This window comes from Bos javanicus, chromosome 15 (assembly GCF_032452875.1).
Source record: "Bos javanicus breed banteng chromosome 15, ARS-OSU_banteng_1.0, whole genome shotgun sequence".
Taxonomy (NCBI): domain Eukaryota; kingdom Metazoa; phylum Chordata; class Mammalia; order Artiodactyla; family Bovidae; genus Bos; species Bos javanicus.
In genome coordinates this window covers 59,197,735-59,225,072 of record NC_083882.1, presented here as the reverse complement: position 1 = coordinate 59,225,072, position 27,338 = coordinate 59,197,735, and the positions used below count along the sequence as shown (strand labels likewise).

The following is a 27,338-nucleotide window of genomic DNA, read 5'->3' as shown; positions in this document are numbered from 1 at the left end:
TAGTTACTTGTTTCTGGTCAGGAATGCCCAATTTACTCAGAATTTACACTCAACTTTTAATGTTGATCTGAATGGCAACCCTGGTATAGTTATGCTGAAGCAATTTTTTAGAGAGGATGTTAGAATCATTTTGTTTGATTTTGGATGTTGGCACAAAAATCTGTTTTATTTAAGGCTGTTTTGTAACTGTATCAAATCCACTAGCCCTTTAGAGAATGAAATGATGTAGCTTCTTCATGGTCAGGGTCAGTGCACTGCATGACTTCAGGGGATATGGCTTATATCCTCCTGCATGTATGACACAGTACAATAGAAGAAACTGTTTATTCAATTATTACTAGATAGTTATTATGGAAGAGAAGCTTTTTTAAAAGGTGAAAAGCTGGTCACCTCTATGACAAAGCCAGATATACAGAAAAATCTGGCATTTATTCTGAGTTTAAAACTATGCTGTCCAATCTGGTAACCACTACACATTTAGAGTTTTCAAGAGCCTATAATTCTCAAAATGCAGATTGAGATGTGCTTTAAGTATAAAACATATACCAGATTTCAAGGACTTAGTACAAAAAAAAGAGGAATGTAAACTATCTCATTTTTATATTGTTTACATGCTAAAGTATATTGGATACATTAAACTAGACTATATTACTAATTTCACTGATTTCCTTATACTTTTCTCAATGTGACTTCTCTAAATTTAAAATTATAATGTGGCTCAAATTGGTGACTTGTATTATAATTCTATTGGATAGCACTAGTCTAGAATATTTGATCTATGCAGATCATCAGAAATCATTCCATCCCTTCTATTCTTTGTGTCTAGCACAAAACTCCTACCCAGATTAGCCTTACTAGTACGCTGCCTGGGTTGGTTGGTTGATGGCAAGATTGGAATCTTCTAAAACAAAGTAGGGAGCATCAGGAACAAAGGAGCCAGATGAGTTTAATAGGTAGAAATTGTCAACACATCCTTTAACTAACACAGGGTCAGATTTGGGAAATGTGGCTTCAATTGAGATGTTTCTTCAGTATTCCTCCCTGGAAAATCCCATGGACAGAGGAGCCTGATGCGCCACGGTTCATGGTGTTACAAAGTCAGACACGACTGAGGACACAGATATTGTTGAGTCAGATATTAAATTAATGGTTGTCTGATTTCTACACATCTCAGAATAAAAGATAATCAATGAAACACATACAACTTAAAAGATTAAAATTTAATGGACTGCCATTAAAAAATAAAGGCTAGAGCTTTGTAGTTTTAGTCAAATGATCAGATTTTCCATTTGACCCTGTTCACAAATTGAACTAACCTGTGAACAACTACGCACAGATTGCAGTTGTGATACGCTTCTCCCAGGCTGAAACATGCTTAGTCATTCACCACAGTTCGTTTGCAAGTGAAGGAAACAAACTTTTAAGTTAGAGAAATATAAGCAGCCTTAGATCTGGAAGTCATCAGGAAATGTTTGGTGCTTTAAAGAACTGACTGCAAGTTAAACAGGTTAACGTGACATTTCAAAGGGATTTTGAAATTCAATAGCTTTCTCTAGCAGCTGATGTTTATTCTCTGGTTGTAAGACAAATGTTGAATTTCTTCAAAGGAACAATGATAGATTCTAGAATAACTAGATTGGTTCAACACTCATGATAGTTGTTTTTTCCCCTTCACCCTAACCCCTCCCTACCCCATGAATATCACGAATGTACATAATAGGAAATGGGAGAACCATCTGGCTGGCTTTTAAACATGGTTTTCTTCATCATCAAAGAGGTTTCTATGAGAAAAGTGTAATTTATAGATTCGGAAGTAGGTATGGCGCCATTAAAAAGAGAAAAGCAAAATCATACACAATATATGTAAATCTAGGAAGATTTTTTTCTCACCATAAAAACGCTGTGCAGAAATGTAAGACGTTTACTATCATTTTAAAGTTCCATGAGTTGCAGTCTTTCAGTTGTACATTTTCTTTCATTTTTATTCTTTGAAGTATAGTTGATTTACAAAATTGTTAGTTTCATGTGTACAACACAGTGATTCAGTATTTTCGTATTGAATATTTAGTTTCTCAGCTGCCCCTTGTGGAAATGGCAAGTGGCAGCTACAAATGCTGGGCTAACCACTTTGAGTTTCCTTCTTCTGGATATTTTTCACTGCAGTATTAAGCCTCTGGTGCTTTCAAAATTACTTACTTAAAAAAAAAAAATCTTTTCTAGATTTTTTTTCTAGTTCTGAGTGGGATGGTTGATCCAAATTATTGTTTGCCATTACCAAAGCTGAAGTCCTAGTTATTAGTACATACCTTACTTAATTTGATGTCAATTTTAACAACCAGGAAGACCCCTATCTCTGTTCATTCCACTATCTGTTATCTTGGCAAGTTACTCATCTCTCATTTACTCTATGGATGATCATGGAGGAATTTCACAGTACTGCCGTCAGTAAATGCACATCTCGAGGACTACCTATACCTTGTGAACAACTCACAGAAGACATGCTCTGACTCATGGAACACAGAAAGAGGATTTTGTGAAAAAATTAGAGTTAGAGAGACAAAGCTACAGGAGTGATTCTGGAGACTGCAATGGAGCACAGATTTTTATGGAAGGATGGATAAACAGTATCAAAAGCTGAAGAGGTTAAGTAAGTGAAGAGGATATTGGGTCTGGTAATTAAGAGGTCACCATTAATTTTTAAGGAAATAGTTCCTACAGAAAGTATACTAGAAGTGGATAAATGAAATACAGATGAAAAGTTAGATGTAGTGGAGACTTTAATAAGTCATGATATCAGGACTTTCTTGGTGGTCTAGTGGCTAGGACTCCATGCTTCCCAGGCAGGTGGTCCAGGCTGGATTCCTGGTCAGGGAACTGGATCCTGTATGCTGTGACTAAGACCTTGCATGCCACAACTAAAGATCCCTGCGCATCACAACTAAGACCCGGCACAGCCAGATAAATAAATATTTACAAATAAGAGGTCAAGATATGAAAGAAAACAGAATGATGGTGGTATTTGCGTAAGGAAAATAGTCAAGGAGAGATTTTAGTCATTATGATTTGCTTTCAGCATGGTTCACTTTTGAACAGTTTTGTAGACTGAAGGAAAGATACTAGTGCAGAATGGATTGAAGACTGATAAGGGAAAGCAAAATTGACTGAAATAAGCCCTAGAGAAGACAGAAAAGGAGCAAAGATAAGCTTTGTATTGAGATACGGGAGTACAAAATGGAGATAAAGGGAGAGAATTATAAACTCTGAAATGAAGGTAAAGGTGTGGGAATTACATGGATCTTGTTTTAGTAACATACATTTCTGTGGCGCTGTCAAAGAGCTTGTCAGCTCATTCTAAGTGTCAACTGTCCATTTACCTTTCATGCTATTTTCCCTTTTAAAACCTGCAACTTACACACTTTATTGGTCCTGTAGTTTCTCTGCATTGACTTTAGAGTGCAGAAATAGGAAACTTTTAAAACACTCCTATAGAACTCTTCCATCTCTTATCTCATAAAATACTCATTTCCTTTTCCCCCTCAAAATGTATTTTGGAGAATCTTACTACTACAAGGACCACTTAGTTTCAGGCACTTACTGATATGGAAGTGTAGGAGGACAAATAACATTTTCCAACCTAAATGAATGTCGAATACCTGGTTCTTTTCTTCCCAGTTTGTTTTCTTACAAATGGAAACTCCACAAGGCAAAGCCTGTGTGTTTTATTATGCCTTGTCAAATGATAGCAAATACTGAGGAGTGTTAAATAAATAATAAATAGGAATAAAATTCCCCTGTAATAAAACTGACTATAAACCCAATCAACTGCTGCTTGTGATGCAGAGGCTTCACTTAAAACCACTAGGAATAAAGTATATATTTCCTTAGCCATGGTGCCCAGAAATGTGTTATATTTTGGTAATTATGACTTTTAACTCATAAATATCTATTATTTTCTATTTGATTCATAGCAACCTGATGAGAAAGTACCAATACCATCCTCTCTTTAAAGTGAACTGAATGAGGACTCAGAATATTAAAGAGCATGCCCAGTTAGCATATCCAGCTAATATATGCAGACCTGGAATTTAAACTCATTTTTTTCTGACTCCAAAGCAAATGGTTTTATTTACAAGGCTATACAGACTTCTCCTCAATTTAGCATTTCTAAGAGTTGGATGATAATGCTTTTCCTTGTGAAAGAATGAAGAACCATACCATTTGACTGTTTAATAATACAAATCCTTACCTTGTGTAAGGCAGACAAGTATTACTGGCCAGGCATAAAGATGGAGCTTAATGAACAGAACCTATTACTCAAGAATCAGAAATGGAGCATGTCCTCTTGTTTGATTTCTGCTTTGTATTCTAGCATCTGGGCAGAGATATATTTAATAGGGCATATGCTAATGGTAGAAAATTTGTACTTAAATGCCTTGTGTTTAAGGTAAAGAATTGCCTAAGGAGTTATGACATTACCGAAAAGGCAAACTTACGGTCTGCATATCAGAGTTACATTTTTTTTTTCTTTACTTTGTAAATTATCTGAGAAAAAGAGTAAGGTGGTCAAAATCTTTATGAAGAATTTTAAGGCCCATCTAAATGATAGTATAATGAACTATCACCACTGCATCTTGTATTAACTAATTCTATTGAATATTTAATGTTTCTGAAAATTTAGGCTGTAACAAGACTTAAAAAAATTCATATTTAAACTATCTCTTAGTATTCCTGCAGATCATGCTGTGTGTTACCAAACATTAGTTGGGAATAGTAGCTATAAACAGATGAAATTTGAGAAAATAATATAAAAATAGTTATGCTTGTTATACAATCTAGTTTCTTTAGAATATGATGCTGATTTTTACAAACCATACTTCATTCAACATTGAACATATGGCATTGTGGTTCTGAGAAAAATATATCTCTGATCAGGATTTCTGTCATTAAATTCATATTTATCAAGCACTTCACAAAATTCCCTTTAATTTTAATGCTTATCTCTTTCTATTATAGACTGTTGCTAACACACACAAAAAATCTATTAGAATACTGCAGCAATCACAAAAACACAATAGAAAAACAGGTACATTAAAATAAAAATTAGAGAAGTTTAACTAGAAGCGATTTTTAGTTGTCTTACCCATTACTAATAATCTAAAATGTAGAGTTTAGTTTGTGAGAGTACATACGAATATTGCATAATACTTCTTTTTCCAGAGTAAATGTGAAATATAAATTAATGTCATCTCTGCTGGCGACCCACTCCAGTACTCTTGCCTGGAGAATCCCGTGGACAGAGAAGCCTGGTAGGCTACAGTCCACGGGGTCTCGAAGAGTCAGACACAACTGAGCAGCTTCACTTTCACTTTTCACTTTAATGCACTGGAGAAGGAAATGGCAACCCACTCCAGTGACGGGGAAGCCTGGTGGGCTGCTGTCTATGGGGTCACACAGAGTCGGACACAGCTGAAGCGACTTAGCAGCAGCAGCTGCTGGCATAAGAAATTCACATCTGAACAGAGAAAGGGAAAGGGAAGGAGTATAAAAAGAAAGAAGTGAGAGAGGTGTTTTTGATTTCTTCCTAAAAGGTCAGGCTTTACTATATATTTAATGAATAAATATATATATATTCCTTTATAACCAAATGAAAGTGCTGATATAAATTTTGTATCTTTTGTACCTTTTGAATTTTCCATTAAGAATTGACTCATACTTTTTGAATAAGATTTCAAATGAAGTTTAGATTTTATTAAAAATTCTACAGTATAAATTCATTATTATTTCTGCTTATTTAAAAACAAAAATTGGAAAGAATTTTATAAACCTCTGAAGATATGTTACACTCTGCAAAGACTAAATAAAATACGATTTTCAAATATTTACAAGCGAATTTTAAGAAGTTTTAGTTAGCCTCAAAAACCTAGTGAGGCATACTGTATTATCTTATAAACTATTGGTTGTAACATAATAAATAGCTCAATATAAATGAATTTAAGCACAAACCATATATCACATATTACATGAAATAGAAAAAAATTGATAGTGTCTTCCCCCAAATTACCCTAGAAATTTCAAAGATTACATAATAACCAACATACAATTGTCAAAACAAAATGAACATATGAAATAGGAGTATCAACTAAAAATTGTATGTAGTTACTAAATTTCATTTCTTAATGAGCAATTATTGAAACTGTTAAGAACTGATGTCCTACACAATGGGATCTATGTTATATAATATGACTGGCGGAGGCAGTCAATAGAAAGATTCAGAAATGCAAAACAACTGCTTGTTTTATATAATTTATATTTTATTGGAAAAGCAATGTACATTCATTTTAATAATCTGTTTTTATTTTCTATATGTACTGTTTAAATTCCCCAAAATCATTCTCCATTGTTAATCATTTGAAACTCATTCATGTATTTGATTATTCATCCTACAACTAAGAGGAAGGTAAGAATGACTGTTGCAAACAGCCTAATTATAAAAAATAGATAATGTGTTTTTATACTACAATATTTTGAAGCCAATTTTGTATATATTGATGCAGGACTTTTTTAATGCATGTTATTCAAGATTTTTTTTGGGGGGGGTCAGAGCACCAGTTTCTTAAGGCTGCCATAATAAACCACCACAGATTGGCCAGCAGAAAATAGCAGAAATTTATTCTCTAACTGCTCTGGAGGTTGGAAGTCTGAAACCAAGGTTTCAGCAGTTATTAATACCTACTAAAGTTCCTGAGGGAGAATCTACTCCATGCTTCTCTCCTAGCCTCTTATGGTTGCCAGCAATTCTTGGTGTCCCCTGGCTTGTAGATACATCACTTCAGTCTCTGCCTTTGTCTTCATGTGGCATTCTCCCCTGTGTCTCTGTATTTCTTCTCTTTGAATAAGGACACAGACATATGGGGTTAAGGGCCTTCTCTGCTCCAGTATTACGTCTTAACTGCTAACATCTGTAATAGCCGAATTTCCAAATAAGGTCACATTATGAGGTTTTGGAAACGACATGAATTTTGGAAGGATGTCATCCAACAGTCAGTGCAGGCAGTTTCCAGTTAACACTAATGAAAAAATTCCCATGTTATATAACATCCAAACATGATTGATGACATAGGTGAATCATTCTTGAGTATTACATGCAATCTTTTGTATTCTAATCACATACTCAGATGGGTACCTACCTTTGGGAATCAGTTTCATTCACAAATATGACTTACATACAAAGAGGAACTTAGAAAATTCTTTAGGAAGGATTCAGAGGATTAAGCTAGGTACATTCATTTCTAATATGAGCACATTGCTGCCTAGAATATTTTCTTATTCTGATTTCACTGCCGAATTCTTCAGATTTGAATGTGCGTGTGTACTCAGTCTCTTAGTCATGTCCAGCTCTTTGCAATCTCCTGGACTGTAGCCCGCCAGGGTCCTCTGTCTATGGCATTTTCCAGGCAAGAATACTGGAGTGAGTTGCCATTTCCTACTACAGGGGAATCTTCCTGACCCCAGGGATCAAACCCATGTCTCTTGTGTCTCCTGTGCTGGCACGTGATTCTTTACCACTGCGCCACCCGGGATATCCTCAGGTTTGAGCAGTCTGTAAATTAAAAGTGGTAAACAAACTTGGGAACTAAAGTTAACTATTACAGAGGTAGATAAAGCAAGTCTGAGATAAATGTAAGTTTTTAATTCTTATCTTTCACCCATCTAATTATGTTGATAGTTTATTCACTGGATTCGCCAACTTAGGTTCTGTAATTATAATTGATAAAATGAATTTTCCCTGTATTTGAATAAATAGTTTACTGAGCAAATTAATAGTATAAATATGACTTCAAGGGGAACTACTTAAGAAAACAATCATTGACATGTACCATTAACCAACATGCCCATGTATCCTATAGCTAATTATCTCTTATTCATTCTTGGAGTCATAAATCAAGTACCATGTTGTCAGTCATGGGATTGCATCGCTACTGGATGTATTTATGGTATTTTATGGAGCCTGGTATGCTACAGTCCACGGGGTTGCAAAGAGTTGGACATGACTGAGTGACTAAACACAGCACAGCACAGCATACTACATCTATACAGACCTTACCACTTCGACGATTTTATATTAATTTTAGTGATTAGTTAACTACCATCGCTCTTCTTTGCTAGACTATGAGTGAGTGTATTTTACTCACTTTTGTTTCTTTGCCTATTTCAGTACTTGCATCATAACTGAATAAATCAGAAACGCATACTTACATATAAAAAGTAATGTGAATTATGAATTATTTTCAACAATTTGTTAAAGAATCCTTTACCATGTGAACTCTGTAAATAAGAACATTAAGAGCACATTGATTTTAGTATCTGGAATAGATGATAAACTTTTCTGTTTCAATAGACTTTGACTATTTTGAATAGCTCAGTTTAAAAATGCAGGATTCAAATGATAAGAGATTTTACTATTTATCAAAAGCATTCTGGGCTATTACTATATAAACACAATTGAATTCAAATATAAGTTTTATGAAACGTCCTCTGTGAAGGCTATTAGAGCAATTCTACATTTTTAGTTTGCAATATATGAAAACATGGCACATTTCATACTGAAAAATCTCTTTAAAACAATGACACTATAATTCAGTATTTAAATTTATCAGTGTAACACATTTTTAAAATAGTAATACCTGTATTTGAGAAAGTTATTCCCAAGGAGAAAAATTAAAATAAATTTCATGATCATTATTAACTATTTGAATCATAGACACTCTGTTGCAAATCTGAATATCTAAATTCAGAAATTTGGGCATGCAGATACAATTATAATCTCTCTTTTGACAACTTGATTTTACATACACATATTCTCCTCTTCTTTTAAAAAATTTCCTGGTTAAAGAAAGGATTTAACCAGAATTTAACCATTTCAAAAGTCAAATATATTGCTAAGATAAACATACTTTTCCAGTTTTGAGGTACTGCTGCTCCTTGAATTGAGCTTTCTACATCATGTTAATATTTTTTACATTTTCTTTTTGAGGGAAAAAAAGAGCTAAATACCTGCTAGCTCCACACATATATAGTTATACACCTTTATATATCCCACACTTTCTTACATTAGGTTGTCCAGGAATATCACATGAGAAACTGTGAGGAAAATCTTGAAGGATTAGATGATGAAAACTTTCTCACAATTTGATCGCTGCTCTAAGCTTGGCAGAGCGTCCTCTGGGGTTATCCTGTACATCTTCATCTTCTGGAGTAAGTACCTTCTTGTGTATCAATTTCCACATTAAAGGGGCCTTTCCTGTAGAGACGCCTTCCTTGTTTTCCTGATCTGAATCCAACTGTGATTTTTGTATCACCTTCTGTCTAGCACTTAGGTTAAACCTTTCTGTCATGCTTATCCCAAGCAGGAATCGTTTGATGATGCGATCCTCCAGTGAATGGAAGGAGAGGGCAACGAGGTGACCACCAGGTCTCAGAAACTTCTGAGCTGTCTTCAGTCCTGTGTAAAGTTCATTGAGCTCATTGTTCACAAATATACGAAAAGCTTGAAAAGTCTTTGTAGCAATATGGGTAGATCGCTGTAGCAAATCTTTTCGTGCATAAAGAGCAGAGGGAGGAAAGGCACCTACAGACAGATTTTGTAAAAACAGGAAAAGAGGACAAATGGGTCACATTAATATTTTCCACTGTAAATTTACTGGGTTGTGTTTTATATATATTTAAGGAATTGTTTCCTTAGAAAATTGTGTCATTTCATCCATATTTCTCCATTTTATTTCCAAGCATTCCATCAAAGTTTAAAACTATTGTGTCAGTAACATCTTTCAGAACTCTTAAGGTTAATTGGAGTTAAACAAGAACAGAGAAAGACAAAAGGCTGAACAAATATTTGAAGAAATAATAATGAAAAACTTACTAACTTTGATGAAAAATGTTAACTCTAAGCTAAAAAAGTTCAATGATCTCAAATAGAATAAACACAGAAAACTGCACCTAGACACATCATAATTAAACTACTACAAGCTGAAGATAGTAAGAAAAACTTTGAAAACAACAAAGAAAAAAAAAATACTGGAACAAAACTCAAATTGTTGAGGGAAAAAAAAGCTGTCTTCCAAGAAAACTATTTTAAAAGCATTCTTCAAAAGTAAAGGTTCAAAGACATTCCAAATGAATTTTAAAAATGAGAGTTCATTGCTAATAGCTTTAAATTCAAGAAATGCAAAAGCCAATACTTCAGTCTGAAATAACATCAGGTGATAACTTAGATAGAGAGAAGATAATGAAAATATGAGTGATATATGAAAATAAGAAATATGTTTAACTTCTTAAAAGACAGGACTATCTTTCCGTCATTCTTAATTTCATTAAAAGTCAGGACTCTAAGTAAAATTATAACAATATTCTAGGGTTTATAATATAGATATATTGTATATGACAGCAGTAGTGCAAAGGATACACAGAGTGCATAAATGAAGCTACACTATCACAAGGTTCTTGTATTTTATGGGAATTTAAAGTTGCATATTGTGGTCTCTAAAACATTCAATAAAAATAATGCAAAGAAATAAAGCCAATAAATTAATAGAGAATAAAAATAATCCACAACATATTTTAACATAAAAGAAGGGAGAAAAACAGGAAAATAAAAATGAGGCAAAGAGAAAACAAATAGGAAAAATGGAAGACAATATATCCAATATAAAAAAAAAATCACATTAAATATAAATGTACTAAACATCAATAAAAATGTAGAGTGTATGACTGAAAACTAGCAAGATCTAATTATACACTGTCATTGTCAAGACCTAATTATACATTATACCTAATAAATTATATAATTATACATTATAGAAATGTACATTAAATTTAAAAATACAAATAAAAATAAGCAAATAGCTGTGGAAAAGTATATCATGTAGAGAGTAAGCATAAAAAAGCCCAGAGAGACTATATTACCATTAGACAAATAAACATCTAAAATGGAGAATTGCTGTGCTGTGCTGTGCTGTGCTTAGTTGCTCAGTTGTGTCTGGGCACGAAGTCCAATAGACCGTGTCACTAATCAGATTCTTTGTGACCCCATGGACTGTAGCCCACCAGCCTCCTCTGTCTATGGGGATTCTCCAGGCAAGAATACTGGAGTGGGTTGCCATGCCCTCTTCCAGGGGATCTTCCCAACCCAGGGATCAAACCCAAGTCTCTGCATTGCAGGCAGATTTTTTACCATCTAAGCCACCAGGGAGAATTGCTAGACCCCAAAATAAACATTTCTTATAGAGAAAATAATCAAGATAGCAGTAAGATACAACTACAAAAGCATATGCACCAAATAACATAGATCCTAATTTTACACCTCTTAGAAAAATGACCCACATTTATATATGCAATTGTATTTTGACCAAATGTCAAGTTAATTCAATGCGGAAAGATTTTCAATGAAAGTGATTATATGTACAAAATAAAATGAACTTCAACCCTTACACCTTACTATACACAAAACTTAATTCAAAATGGATCATGAACCTAAGAGCAAATACTAAACCATAAAATATACATCTGACAAAACTCTCTTATTCACATATAAGGGAATCTCACAACTTAATAATAGTACATATTTTAGTAATCTGTACCTCTGGTAATAAAGTGCATTAAGACAAATCTGATTAATCATTTTAGGAAACTGGATTAGAGAGGGGACAAATAATATTTTATATGTATCTCAGAGCTGAGAACCTGGCCATCTGACGTTAACAAATCAGTGTTACGTGTTCACTTTTCCCTCCACAAAATCTACTTCATTGAAAGGCTGGAAAACATTAGACACTAGGGAATTTATCTTCCAACAACCAAGTCTCTCAGAAACAAAAGTCAAAGTTGAGGAGGGAGTTCAACTTCTTTCCCTTTGATATTCAACTTCTCCATTTTCCAGGGCAAGAGTTTTAGTCACTGGGCAATGTGTTTCAAAACATTCTAAGGATCTCAACAAACATGCATGATTTAGAACTTGAACTTAGAGAATGCTTCAGGAAGGCTGCATTCCCGAAGACCTTAAGTGATTCAAACCTTGCCTAATTCAACACTAATTTTTTCAAAGGGGAAATGTAATATATGTTTTAATGTACATGGATTTTAATGTAAAATAGGAGGCAAACATTCATGGAACACATGGATCAATAAATACTGTAGGATATTTCTGCTTTAAGGCTTCAGTTCAGTTCAGTTCAGTTCAGTCGTGTCTGACTCTTTGCAACCCAATGAATTAGCATCTCTAATATTTTGTAGAAATTAAACTATGGCTCCACATGGTAACTGGTTAGCTTTCCTTGTATTTTATCACATTTTAAAGATAAATATTTGAGGATGTGGTTTTTTAACATAGCCCACTGAATTAACCATACCTAGATATATGTTAACTAAATAGAGGAAATGACAGAAAAGGAGAAAGCTTAATTAATACTTTGTTGATATTATCATTAGATATATTTTTGAAAGCTAATAAAAATAGGAAATGCTAAAATAATGCAGTATGTCTGAAATCTCCATGAAAGTGAAAGTTGCTTGGTCGTATCTGACTCTTTGAATTCTCCAGGCCAGAATATTGGGATGGGTAGCGGTTCCCTTCTCCAGGGAATCTTCCTGACCCAGGAATCAAACCAGAGTCTCCTGCATTGCAGGTGGATTCTTTACCAACTGAGCTATGAGGGGAGCCCCCAAATCTCCATAGAAATTCTACATAAACAACAGCATTGGTTCATTTGATATGAAAAAATATGGTAGGCATTTTTGTTTACCAGCTAAAATGGCACCTTCCTGTATCATAATTATAGTTTACAATTCATGTAGCCAGCTAGATATAGAACTACAAGATTCCTGACTAATTATTTTAATTGAAGAAATCTGTTTTTATTTCAAAGTATTCAGATAAAGTGACTTTATTAATACTTTATATTATGCAACCTCAAGTTTATATAATTCATGTTCACATTAAGTTCATTCACCCTACATATGACTCTGGAGCTCACAAATTAACACCAATGTAACCAGATAAGCTTGTCTTTATAAGGTTTAATTAGGCCTTGTCACTATCAGATAATGGAGAAAGAAAATAAGAGCTTTCATTTATATTTAGGAATGGATGATCCTGAAGATAATAGGATAACTAGATTTCATGAAGCTTTCCTTCTGGCATTTACTTCTGCTTAGGGAATTCTAACCTGGACTATGTCCACTGGGTTTCCTGAGTAGGATTTTTAGGAGTGGTCCTGTCAGCCTCCCCAAGTTGCATTTTTAGGGAGATGACAAGGGACTGCAATGGACAATGTGTGGTTTTGTGGAGCTTTTTAGTGCTGCTCTGGGGATCAAAGACACTATATCCTCTCTTCCTTTATACTGGCACTTTTGTGTCTGTAATTATCAGAAGAGAGGCTGACGATAAAGATTGTGTAAAATGAAATAAGAAAGAAACAAAAGTGTATGAAATAAGATATGGTAATGGAAATTAAAACAGTAAAAACAAAACATCAACTGTTAATGTTACAGACAGACAAAAATATAAGAAAAGACAGTCCTACTATCAAGAATTAAACATGATCTTTGTCTGAATTGGAAAGTTAAAGGACAATCAGTAAATGTCCTGTGCTTCTGAGGTAGCAAAAATGATTTCCTTGTGAGAATCACTAGTCAGAGAGTAACTCTGCTACAGAGTCCTCTTAAGTATGCTAGTCTATACTAGGTAGGAACAGTTGCCTACAAATAATCAGGAAAAAAGATTCAAAAACTATATTAGAACCAAGGTCTACCTATGAGCTGGACTCTAATTTAGGCCATAGGAAGAAAAATATTAGTGATACCTGCTCCCTAACTCTGAGGAGCTGGCTTTTTTGCAATCCTTCTCCACTGCTTTCTCATCTCCCATATCCTGTTATCAGAAATAGAAACTGGTCTCTCTGTTTTTCCATTTCCTGAGTTTAATCACAGAGTCTTGTATGGCTAATTCATTTGATTAAGGCATAGAGCAGGTAAGACAGAAAATATGGACTCAAGCACAATCTGGGTCATTTGGTTTGGTACTGAGAGAAAATCTCCTTTTCTATTTTATAGTCCATCAATGGATTCCCTTAACACCAAGCCACTGTATGTTAGTTCTAAATTGGAAGAGGTGTGCTTACCCTTTGTGGAGCACTTATCACACTCCTGTAATAACTAGTTTACTTGTCTGTCTTACTCTACTCCAGTCTCCTTGTGAACAGGAATTATTTCATGTTAACTCTTATATTCCTCCTGCTTAACAGATACTTATGATTGTTAATCCTGACTGTACGTCAGAGTCACCTGTGGAGCTTTTGAAAAAATAAAGATGCCTGGCTGCAGTCCACACCTATTGAATCAGTTTCAGGGGTTTATTACACAGGAATCAGTACTTTACAAAAGCTTCAAAGAGGATTTTGATTTGCAGCCAAGATGAAAAACTGCTGTAGTAAACACTCAGTAAATGTTTGTTAAAAAGATAATGAATAGATAATGAACAAAAAATATGGGCAAATGAATAAAAATCTAGGACCATAACTACAAACAGTTTTATTCACATCACTGGATGAATAAACAAAGAGTATAATATTCAGTCACATCAATAAGTGACTAAATAGAACATAATATTCCTAGAGAAAACATTATGAATAGAATTTTAATAATGTCATGAAACAAATCCCATTCTATATCCCACTTTTTGGCCAAATGTGATTGTGGGTACTAAATTATGATTTTAATGGAACAACTGAACTCTTACATTTGCTAAAAATTTCATTGTCTGAATACAACTGCATGCATGTATTTAATGATATCTGATACAGACTGGGAATGTCCTTAATATTATTTGCACATGCAGTGGATCACTTGCAAATAATTTGAAACTGAGGCCCTGCAAACATGAAAACCTTTATTATCTGAAATGAGCAACTATGCAAAGTGAACTTTATTTTTGCATATTTTCTTTTACAGATTAATATAAGACATGAGAATATCTTGTTAAGATTTGCAAATTTACTTAAAAATTTTCATTTAACTCTCCCATAGTTTAAGTTCAAGACTTCCCCCAAAGATTAATGCATAAATATTACTGAGATTTTAAGTTAACTTTATCTCACTTAACATCTTTGAAATCCTAAACCACAAGTTTTCTCAATTTTTCAAAAGAGCAGAACGGTTTTCCTCCTAATACTTTAAAACAGCAAAATTATGTCAATAAAACAGACTACAAAAGGAAATTGAAAACTAATATACGTTCAATACCAAGTTCCAGATGTTCAACCTGGATTTAGAAAAGGCACAGGAACCAGAGATCAAACTGCCAACGTCCGTTGGATCATCAAAAAAGCAAGAGAGTTCCAGAAAAATATATACTTCTGCTTTATTGACTATGTCAAAGCCTTTGATCGGGTGGACCACAACAAAATCTGGAAAATTCTTAAAGAGATGGAAATACCAGACCACCTGACCTGCCTCTTGAGAAATCTGGATGCAGATCAGGAAGCAACAGTTAGAACTGGACAGGGAACAACAGACTGGTTCCAAATAGGGTAAAGAGTATGTCAATGCTGTATATTGCCACCCTGCTTATTTAATTTATATGTAGAGCACATTATGAGAAACGCTGGGCTGGATGAAGCACAAGCTGGAATTAAGATTGCCAGGAGAAATATCAATAACCTCAGATATGCAGATGACACCACCCTTATGGCACAAAGTGAAGAACTAAAGAGCCTCTTGATGAAAGTGAAAGAGGAGAGTGAAAAAGTTGGCTTAAAGCCCAACATTCAGAAAACTAAGATCATGGCATCTGGTCCCACCAGTTCAGTTCAGTTCAGTTCAGTAGCTCAGTTGTGTCCGACTCTTTGCAACCCCATGAACTGCATCACGTCAGGCCTCCCTGTCCATCACCAACTCCTGGAGTTCACCCAAACTCATGTCCATCGAGTCAGTGATGCCATCCAGCCATCTTATCCTCTGTTGTCCCCTTCTCCTCCTGCCCCCAATCCCTCCCAGCATCAGAGTCTTTTCCAATGAGTCAACTCTTCGCATGAGGTGGCCAAAGTACTGGAGTTTCAGCTTTAGCATCAGTCCTTCCAAAGAACACCCAGGACTGATCTCCTTTAGAATGGACTGGTCCCATCACTTCATGGCAAATAGATGGGGAAACAGTGGAAACAGTGAGAGACTTTATTTTCTTGGGCTCCAAAATTACTGCAGATGGTGACTGCAACCATGAAATTAAAAGAGATCAACCTAGACAGCCTATTAAAAAGCAGAGACATTACTTTGCCAACAAAGGTTCATCTAGTCAAGGCTACAGTTTTTCCAGTAGTCATGTATGGACATGAGAGTTGGACTATAAAGAAAGCTGAGTGCTGAAGAACTGATGCTTTTGAACTGTGGGGTTGGAAGAAAAGACTCTTGAGGTTCCCTTATACTGCAAGGAGATCCAACCAGTCCATCCTAAAGGAAATCAGTCCTGAATATTCAATGGAAGGACTGATGCTGAAGCTGAAATTCCAATACTTTGGCCACCTGATGCGAAAAGTTGACTCATTGGAAAAGACCCCGATGCTGGGAAAGATTGAAGGCAGGAGGAGAAGGGGATAACAGAGGATGAGATGGTTGGATGGTATCACCGACTCAACGGACATGAGTTTGAGTAAATTCTGGGAGTTGGCGACGGACAGGGAGGCCTGGCATGCTGCCATCCATGGGGTTGCAAAGAGTCAGACACGACTGTGTGACTGAACTCTACTGAACTGAACACTTAAAAAAATGTATATTTAAGAGTAAGTGAACATTAAATCCACTAAGGGATAACAAATTCTAATTTCAGTATACTTCTAGACACTATTTGACACTTACATCTCTCATGTTAAATAGGGAAAATTCATACCATAAGAGATTGACCCTAGCTATTCAAGAAAATGGTTGAAGTGTTCTGCCTCATTAGAGGTACTTATTCTCACATTCCAGATCAGGTTTGTTTGCAGTGGTACTTTAAATTCCTGACAGTTTCATATCCTTTTCTTTTCTTCTTCTCATATCAGCATCTTCTGGTAGCTTTTTATCTTTACCTGGAATGCATCCATAACCCCACCGTTTCACATCAATTCCACTGCACTCACCCTAGTGCCAGCCATCATCATCTTTTCCACACAGTTACCAGCAGATCTTGTGCATACAAAAATTCAATGTCATTCCACAGTTCAACACTTTCAGGGTCTTTCTATCACATGAAATGGGAACTGAAATTCTTACTGTGGCCAAATGTTTCTATGTCATATACAACTTCTGCTTCTCATCACCCCCATTTTTCCAAACTCTGTACTCTTAACTAATCCATGGAGTGTTGCAGACTGGGTCCTTTGACCTGTACCAAGAATATCTGTCTGCCAACATATACCTGGATGGGTAGCTCCCTACTTTATTCAGGTCTCTTAAACATTGCAGCATTAGAAAAGAAGGAAAATAGCACCTTGTCACTGGAGTCCTCTTATATGGTTTTATTATTTTTTTCAAAATATCAGGGATAAATATTTATTTACCATCTGTTTTCCTCCATTAAAATATATACTCAGTAAAAACAGAGACTTTGTTTACTGCTATAATCTTTTACACCAAAAACAGTTAGTAGATTGAAAGAATGGTTGAATTTACACTTTGAAGTTATAAACACAGTCATTGTTAGAGAACAAAAACAAAAGCAAAAAATATATCGTGTTGTATATGAAGTAAAATGTTAATGTCACTACTCAAATTCCATACAAGAAGCAATCAAAATGTATACTTTCTAACGTTCTTTAATAGATTCATGACACTTTGTATATAAATGTATATTTATAAAAAGAGAATGATCTATACAGTATGTGCAAGTGTCTGTTTACCTGCCTTGCTTTTAAAAATAATTTCAGTTGCCTAGACACATTATGGTCCATTTTGTCTGTTCATTTAACAAATGCTTGTACTGTCAAGAACAGTACCTAACTGGGAATGGTAATTAAGACAGAGGCAATCTCTACACTGGTAGAGCTCAAATTGCCAGCACAGCAGGAATATTTGGGATGTTTTCTGTTTTTACTATCACACACACACACACAAATGCTGCAGTAAACATGTGAGCTGCACATTCAAAAATTCTATATAGCAGAAAAACTACAAAGTAAAAAGGCAATCATGATCTGGGGAAAATACTTCAGTTCAGTTCATTTCAGTCGCTCAGTCTTGTCCAACTCTTTGTGACCCCCAGGGACTGAAGCACACCAGGCCTCCTGTCCATCACCAATCCCGGAGTTTACCCAAACTCATGTCCGTTGAGTCGGTGATGTCATCCAACCATCTCATCCTCTGTCTTCCCCTTCTCCTCCTGCCCTCAATCTTTCCCAGCATCAGGGTCTTTTCAAATAAGTCAGCTCTTCATATCAGGTGGCTAAAATATTGGAATTTCAGCTTCAACATCAGTCCTTTCAGTGAACACCCAGGACTGATCTCTTTTAGGATGAACGGGTTGGATCTCCTTGCAGTCCAAGGGACGCTCAAGAGTCTTCTCCAACACCACAGTTCAAAAGCATCAATTCTTTGGCACTCAGCTTTCTTTATAGTCCAACTCTCACATCCATACATGACCACTGGAAAAACCATAGCCTTGACTAGACGAACCTTTGTTGGCAAAGTAATGTCTCTGCTTTTTAATATGCTGTCTAGGTTAGTCATAACTTTCCTTCCAAGGAGTAAGTGTCTTCAAATTTCATGGTTGCAGTCACCATCTGCAGTGATTTTGGAGCCCAAGAAAATAAAGTCAGCTACTGTTTCCCCATCTATTTCCCATGAAGTGATGGGACCAGATGCCATGATCTTCATTTTCTGAATGTTGAGTTTTAAGCCAACTTTTTCACTCTCCTCTTTCATTTTCATCAAGAGGCTCTTTAGTCCTTCGCATATCTGAGTTTGTTGATATTTCTCCCAGCAATCTTGATTCCAGCTTGTGCTTCATTCAGCCCAGCGTTTCTCATGATGTACTCTTCATATAAGTTAAATAAGCAGGGTGACAATATACATCATTGACATACTCCTTTTCCTATTTGGAATCAGTCTATTGTTCCATGTCCAGTTCTAACTGTTGCTTCCTGACCTGCATTCAGGTTTCTCAAGAGGCAAGTCAGGTCGTCTGGTATTCCCATCTCTTTCAGAATTTTCCACAGTTTATTGTGATCCACACAGTCAAAGGCTTTGGCATAGTCAATAAAGCAGAAACAGATGTTTTTCTGGAACTCTCTTGCTTTTTCAATGATCCAGCGGATGTTGGCAATTTGATATCTGGTTCTTCTTCTGCCTTTTCTAAATCCAGCTTGACCATTTGGACTATTAGCTATACATGACCAGTTCATGTATTGCTGAAGCCTGGCTTGGAGAATTTTGAGCATTACTTTGCTAGCCTGTGAGATGAGTGAAAAATACTTGTAACTAACTAAATGTGAACTTGTGATAGTATGCCTGTAGAATTCGCGTTAGTTAGGTCAAAAACTGTTTATGCCCATCTAAATTTGAATAAATACTTCTAAATTTACTGTCTAAATATCGATAGATTGTGTCAATTTACTTCCACCAATAGTATTTGTGAGAGTCTTGCTCCTCACGTCCTCAATTAGTACTAGACACTATCACTTTTTGTAACCTTGACCAGTCTAATAGTAGGCAAATGATACCTTATAGCTGTTTTAATTTGCATTTCTTTGGCCATTAGTAGAAGTAGGAATCTTCTCAAATCTAATGACCATTTGATTTTCACTATGAAGTCTGTGAACATCTTAATGTGATGTTGCTTTTTCGTTACTGATTTGGAAGAACTGCTTATAAAATAATGACATTAACCCTTTGCCTCTCTATTTAGTTGCAAAGAATGTTCCTGGATTATGACTGTCTTTACAGTTTATGGATTTTTTTTCTATAGACTTTTCTTCATGTCTTTTAGATTCTGTCAAGTTTAGGAAGGCTTTTCTTACTCCAAGATTATAGCTATAATCAGCTGTGTTTTTCTGGTTTTCTTTCTTCATCTAAGTATTTGATACACAAGAAGTTGAAGTTTTAGTATAATATGAAGAAGAGATCTAACTTTATTTTTTAAAAACTATATAGCTAATAGCCCTGAAATAGCATATTATTTCCTTACTCATTTGAAGTACTGCTTTGATCAAATACTACATTTTTAGATACAAATAGATCTGCCTCTGGATTCTCAATTGTCTTGCACTGATATATTCTCTATTTTTCTGCTAATATCAGATTATTACTACTTTTAAAAATTTTCCAGGATATTGGGCTTTCAGGTGGAGTAGGTCCCTCTTCTCCATTCCACTATCTTTCTTTTCAAAAATTTTACTGGTATTTTCACTCATTATTCCCAATTAAATCTAGAAATAATAAAGCATATAGTGATAAACACTTTGCTTGGAATTACAGTAAATTTCTAAATTGATTTGGATAAAATTTACATTATCATATCAAACAATCCATCTATGGAACATAGTATTTCCATTAATATTTTATATGTCCTTCATTAAAGTTAAATAGTTGTCTTTACCTAAGTCATGGCCAGGCTGTTTGTAAGTAGTGTGTTTACACATACACATTTTAATAATGCCTATGGAAAAGCATTAGAAATGATATTATACGAAGATGACATGGTGTAATAGAAATAGTGCTAAACTTGAGAAAGGAAAAACTAGGTTCAGTGATCAGATATTTTACATTTTTATGACTGTTTGATGTGGGGCAATAACACAACTTCTGAGTTTGTTTCTCCATTAGAAGAGGAGATGGTAACACTTTTCACAGGGTTATTCTAAAAGTAAAGAAAATACTCAGGAGCACCTAGTGCGTACTTGGTATAAAGTAGTCACTTTATGAATGTGAAAGTGACTTCACACATTTATTTATTCTTCTCAGTTGTAAAATGGAGTGATGAGAGGATTTGATATGTTAATTTGAGGTTCCAAACTAATTTTACTTTCATCCTGAACTAATAGCAGAGTAGGTGGGATAGAGGGCTGTTGAAAACCCCTGAAGCATCTGAGTAATGCTTATTGGATTTAGGCATTAAACTAAAACATTTGGCATTTGGAATGAAGTTAAAATTTTCCTTCTGTAAAAATTAATGGTGCACTTCTAAGTTAACTTATATTATGGCATTCTAAGTGCATTATTTTTTTCCTCTGTTCTTTTTTTATTACTGCCCTATTAATAGTTCTCATGGAACATTTTTCTGTACAAGTTATCTGCTTTCTTAAGCATAGTTACTCAAAGATAAAGGAGGTGGTAGAGGAGGGGGAGAGGGAGGGAGTGGGAGGAGGACCTTGACTCTCATTTTTCAAACTGCTGTTCTGGGGAATAGTAATATAAACTGTAGCATTTGCATCCCCAACCAAACACCAAGGTGTCTATTGTCTCACAAGTCTAAGAAACCCAGCATGTTATACTCTTTTCTTGGAGATCTACAATACCCATTAGCGTTGTAAAGCTCTTATGGTAACCATATAACTTTGTTTACCTAGGATGTCCAAACTTTTTGAAACAACTCTTAATTTTTAATAACAACTATTTATTCCATGGGCTTCCCTACTGGCTCAGATGGCAAAGAATCTGCCTGCAATGTGGGAGACCAGGGTTCAATCCCTGGGTTAGAAAGATCCCCCGGAGGAGGGCATAGCAATCCACTCCAGTATTCTTGCCTGGAGAATTCTTATGAACGAAGGAGCCTGGCAGGCTACAGTCCATGGGGTCACAAAGAGCTGGACACAACTGAATGACTAAGCACATCTATTCCACAGAACTCCTTTGCTGGGTAACACACTTGGGAAAATACTGAAAATAGGTTTTGTGTTAATCCTTTCTAAATATCTTAAGTATGCTGTTAAATTCCTATAATAATTCTGAGAGGTAAGAAACATCCATATTTCCATTTAAAGGTGAAAGACAAAGGAGTTATATGTATCTTTCCAAGTTCACAAGAGTCAAATGAGAACTCAGGTCTTTTTTAACAAGAAGTCCACTCCAACACTCCTTTTTTGTAATACAAAATGAATCTAACTTGCCCAGAAGAAAGGCATAACATTTCTGGGTAGTTCATCTAAGAAACACATTCTGAAAAACCCAGATTAGCATTAATTCATCTAAAAAGAAAAATAAAACACCCTTTATTTTATTATATATGTAATTTTAAAAATTTATTTAAAATGTTCTTGAGTTTTGAAGTGTGCCCCAAACAAGGTAGCAATTTTAAGACTGTATATAACTAAACCATCTCATCTCCTTTTTCCTGATAAGCCTTTAAGGAAGTTAAGATTAAATCACATGGTTTAGAGTGATTTCCAGAAGCTCTGATTCCATGTCTGGTGTTTTATATAACAACCTCATTTTCTGGGAGAAAATAAGTGTGGACTCTTTACTCTAAGCCTGAATAGCCTTTTACTGAGAGATGTTGTAATGGAACCCAAATCACTTTGCATCAAGTTGCAAGAGTTTGGCTTTCTCTCCACATTTCCCTTGGGGAGATGTGCATTGTGAAGACTGAAGACTGCGCATCTGGCAAAGGCAGCGACTGCCCTGGTTTCTTACCCTGGGAACGGTAATGAATACCTTTGGCTTTTGTCCTTTTTGTTCCATTGAAAATAATATATTGTTAGCTTAGGTTATTAGACTGTGCATTTGTCTGTTTTCATCAGCTTTCTTGACAGTGGGTTTAAAAAAGAAACAGTTGCTACTGCTGCCATTATCAAAAGACTTTGGGGCAGGTACTGATTACACATTTTTGATTAAGAATCTAGACTCATCCAATGAAGTACATACTGGGCTTTTCCCGACTCACCTGCTGGAAGGGGGCCCTTTATAGTTGCCTTTATGTTCGAAAAATGAATGCTTAAAATTTTTCAGCTAAGCAAAATGAGGGTGGACAAGCTTGTGTATAATTAGGAATAAAGGGCTCAGGTGGCTAAAATTTTGGGGAATTAAACAAAGATCCTTTATTTTTTTTCTTTAAAGCTTCTTGAGAAATGGTGAAAGAAGACTGAAAGATTTTCCCATACATTTGTTATTATGCATTTCTTGTAAACGCACAATTTTAGCAGTGACAAGGTAGCGTTCCTTGCTCTCATTCTCAGCCTAGACTGACCTTTCCCTCTTCTTACAGTTTATGTCTGTGCATGTGTATGCTCAGTCGCTCAGTTGTGTCTGACTTTTTGCAACCCCACAGACTGTAGCCCGTCAGGCTCCTCTGTCTATGGGATTTCTCAGGCAAGAATACTGGAATGGGTTAGCCATTTCCTTCACCAGGGGATCTTTCTGACCCAGGGATAGAACCTGCGTCTCCTGCACTGGCAAGTGGATTGTCTACCACTGAGCCACCTGGGAAGCCCACAGCTTATGTCTATTCATCCTTAATACTCACTAAAGTGCAATCTTCTCCAGAAAGTTTTTGCAGTGACCTTTTAATATATATTTTTATCAAACTATTTATTACTCTATGCTATTTGCCTATTAACCCCTTCTAGGTTGTAAAAAGTCCAAAAACTTCTTGTATTTTCCTTATATCCCCAAGCCCAGGCTTAGGGCCTGGTGTATGGTAGGTGGCAAAGGGGAAAATCCACTAAATAAGAGATATTCTTCCAGTCCCAAAGATCAAGATGTACCATAAATGGTATGCTGACGGTAGACATTCATAAAATCCCTGAAATCTTTGTAATATGTTGTGTATGCATGCAGATTTATGTGGAAATACTCCAGGGTTTCTATCAAAGGCTCAAATATACCAGTGACTCCAAAGTAGGCAAATTCTTGGTGAAAACATATTGAGGATACTGGGTTTTTAGCTTACTACTTACCACCTTTAATAATATCACCAAATCAGCCTTTGCATTTATCTAGTTTTGGTTTGTTACATTTTTTCTTTAACTCCAGGAATATCACCACTTAGCACCACCAGAAGTGTTGTTAAAAATCCCCTTTATGCATGACAGCAGACATTGGAAACTACAGCAGTGAATATTCAGTCTTCCTCTGACTCACAAGGAATTTCATATTAAGAGAAAACCTTGCTTAGTAACAGGCTGCACGACATATAATAATAGAACACAATTTGTATGTGGAAGTGGTAAGATAGATTTCATTCATAAAAAACACTATGCTTCTGGCTAAATGACTTAAGGTCCTAGAGAAAAATTATCATTTGTAGTTCTGGGATACCCTTATGCTACTTATACTTTTTAAAATTTGATACATTCACATGTTCAAATGTATTGAGATTTTTAAACTTGTGAATGAAATTAACAATGTGCTGTGGTTGTCAACGTGATGCATTGCAATTCCCCCTGAGTGGTAGGGTTTGGAAATTAATTCAGCTCTTGCACCTGTTTGCCAGCATTCGTCTGTTGAATTTCCATCACATTTAATAAGTCTCTGTGACGCAACTCGTGTCCTTTTGCCTGGGCTCCTTTAATATAGTGTTAAATTCTCACTCATCTGAAATTTAAGTAATATTACAAATTTGAAATTGTTAATTAAAATCTGTGAACCTCAGTGGTTCTGGATAAAATTGGCTTTACTCAGTGAGGTTCTTTTGAAACTTCTGCAGAGGCTCATCTAATCCCCAACTCCTACTAGGTTAAGTCTGATGACAACATGATCTCACTAGGGGTGGTGGAATCTTACAAATCCTCATACAGTTGGGAAAAACAGTTATAGGCTTGAACAAAAAAGATAACAAGGAACATTACCCACTGAGATGAAATAAAGGAGATGGCTCAGAATTAATATAAAAGAATATCAATTGCTTGAGACGCAGACATAGAGAACAGACTTGCAGACACAGTAGGAGAAGGAGAGGGTGGGATGAATTGAGAGAGCAGCATGGAAACATATACATTACCATATGCAAAATAGATAGCCAGTGGGAATTTGCTGTGTGACAGGGAGCTCAACCCAGTGCTCTGTGACAGCCTAGAGGGGTGGGATGGGGTAAGAGATGGGAGGGAGGTTCAAGAAGGAAGAAACATATGCATACCTGTGGCTGATTCATGTTGATGTATGACAGAATCCAGCACAATATTGTAAGGCAATTAGCCTCCAATAAAAAATTTTAAAAAAGAATATCAAATTAAAGGATGGATATTTTCACACATTATTTTTCAATAAAACTAATTCTATCCTATCTATGTCTTAAGATGCTTAGCACAGATGGATAACTTAAACTGAATCATGATTCCTATCATTTACTTAGATAGTCCATATCAAATTTACTTATTGTATCTTCAAGCCAGGGTTGAGGACTATTTGCGAGATCCTGTAAACACAAAGCATAAGTCTACAAAGGAGTTCTAGCATATTAAAGGCCCATAATAAGATTCTTCATTTGAACCTTTAGGAGTAGTCTATAGGGCAAGCAGTACTACTCTGAGTTGGGCTGGACACATTTCCCAGACTTGGGAGATGGTGGCAGGAAAAGATATTTGACAATGCCCTCTTTTTCTTGTGAGGTGAGTATATACACATAATTAATCCTCAGGCTCCAACATAAAGTTGCTCGCCCTCCTGTAGCATACTTAACCTGCAACGGAACACTTCTCAACTGTGTTGCAATTATTAAAAAAAAAAAAAAAAATTATCGCTCCCAATGAAATATAAGCTTCCAAAGTATGTCAGGATTATGTGTTACTTCCAGAAGGCAGGGATTATGTTTTCTTCATTTTTCTCATAACAGGCTTATTGAAAGACTAATAGACTATCTTACTGAATTAAAGAATAGATGGCCAATTTCTCCAAAGTCCTATAGCACATAGATTTTAGTTAAAACATAGATTGTAAGTATCTGCTTTTTTCCCCTACCATATCAAAATTTAATACTGAACTCAGCCCCTGACCCAAACTTTTATTTTCTGCCTGCTTTAGCCTACCAAATTGTTCCAGAAGCAGTGCTTTGGATAATGTCCAGTGAAGGCTACTGATTTCTAGAAGGATGTATGTTCATTTTGAAAAACAATGCTTCAAGGACTCAAGGTGTGTGTGTGTGTGTGTGTGTGTGTGTTGATGCCATTAATCTCACTTAGGGGATTTAGCCTAGAAAGGAAATATTCCTTGCTGATCCAGAATCCCTTAAATGTGCATAAAAATATTTACTATAGAGCTTCCAATAATAGCCTCCACTAGGAAGTAAGTCAAATACCTAATAATGAATATAGGATTAAATAAACTATGGTATTTCTTATTGACTAGTATATTAGAATAAAAATAAGTAACATAATAAAACATTAAGTGAATAAACTCTGAAGTTATATACTTTCAATCATTTCAGCTCAAAAAATTTGAGAATAAATAAAAACAAAGAGATGATATGCCAAATTATATACATGTTGTGGTAGTAGAGTAGTATTAAACGTTTTTAAAGCTTTCACGTGAATTTCTTAATGTTGTATGACATAAATGAGGATGTTTTTATAATAGAGAAAAAATTTTTTTTTTTTTTTTTGCCATGTGGGATCTTAGTTCCTCGACCAGGGATCATCCTCAATGGAAGCACAGAGTTTTAAGGAGGTCTGTATATTAGAGAAAATTTTACATTATCTCTGTGATCATGAATTTTAGTCATTTTTACATGTATTTGTGAAAAAGATTCTATCAACAACTAGATAAAAGTAAACTCCTCATATTGATTAGTTTTTGTCAAATTCTATAATATTTCTAGCACATGGCTGTTGCTGCTGCTAAGTCGCTTCAGTCACGTCTGACTCTGTGCGACCCCACAGACGGCAACCCACCAGGCTCCCCTGTCCCTGGGATTCTCCAGGCAAGAATACTGGAGTGGGTTGCCGTTTCCTTCTCCAATGCATGAAGGTGAAAAGTGAAAGTGAAGTTGCTCTAGGTAGTTTTAAAATATAATTTCTAATCATCACAATAATCTTATAAATTAGGAAGTATCTTTATCTTAGAGAGGATTAGAATGATTATATAACTTGTGCAATTTCACACATCTAGTAAACAGCAGGGCTAAAATTTGAATCCGAGTTTCTGTGCAATTCCAAAATGAATTTCTTTTTCCATTATTCAGTGATACAACAGAATGAAGAGTTGTGAACCCTGACTAATAATGCAAATATGCAAGCAGTATAGCAAGACAAGCAACCTGGCTTTTATTTTAAATTTGTCATGAAAGTCCATGTTCATCTACAGAGCACAGGGATGAAGTCAACAATGTAAATATCCTACCTGCTAGATTATCATTCTGTTTCAACTTCTGAGATACGTACCTGAGGCAC

General features: G+C 35.4%; 1 protein-coding gene across 10 annotated transcripts in view; it reads right to left on the bottom strand.

Annotated features, from left to right (window-relative positions):
* METTL15 (methyltransferase 15, mitochondrial 12S rRNA N4-cytidine) overlaps positions 1–27,338 on the bottom strand; it is a 367,997-nt gene that overhangs the window by 145,140 nt on the left and 195,519 nt on the right. For 4 of the 10 annotated variants that reach the window (XM_061380989.1, XM_061380990.1, XM_061380988.1 and 1 more), the window contains one exon: positions 6,291–9,628. The exons of the other annotated variants lie outside the window; for them this stretch is intronic. In XM_061380989.1, the coding sequence (XP_061236973.1) occupies positions 9,183–9,628 (446 nt within the window). In that variant the 3' untranslated portion in view covers positions 6,291–9,182. Of the gene's footprint in view, positions 1–6,290; positions 9,629–27,338 lie in introns of those variants that run through there. 10 annotated transcript variants of the gene reach the window in all.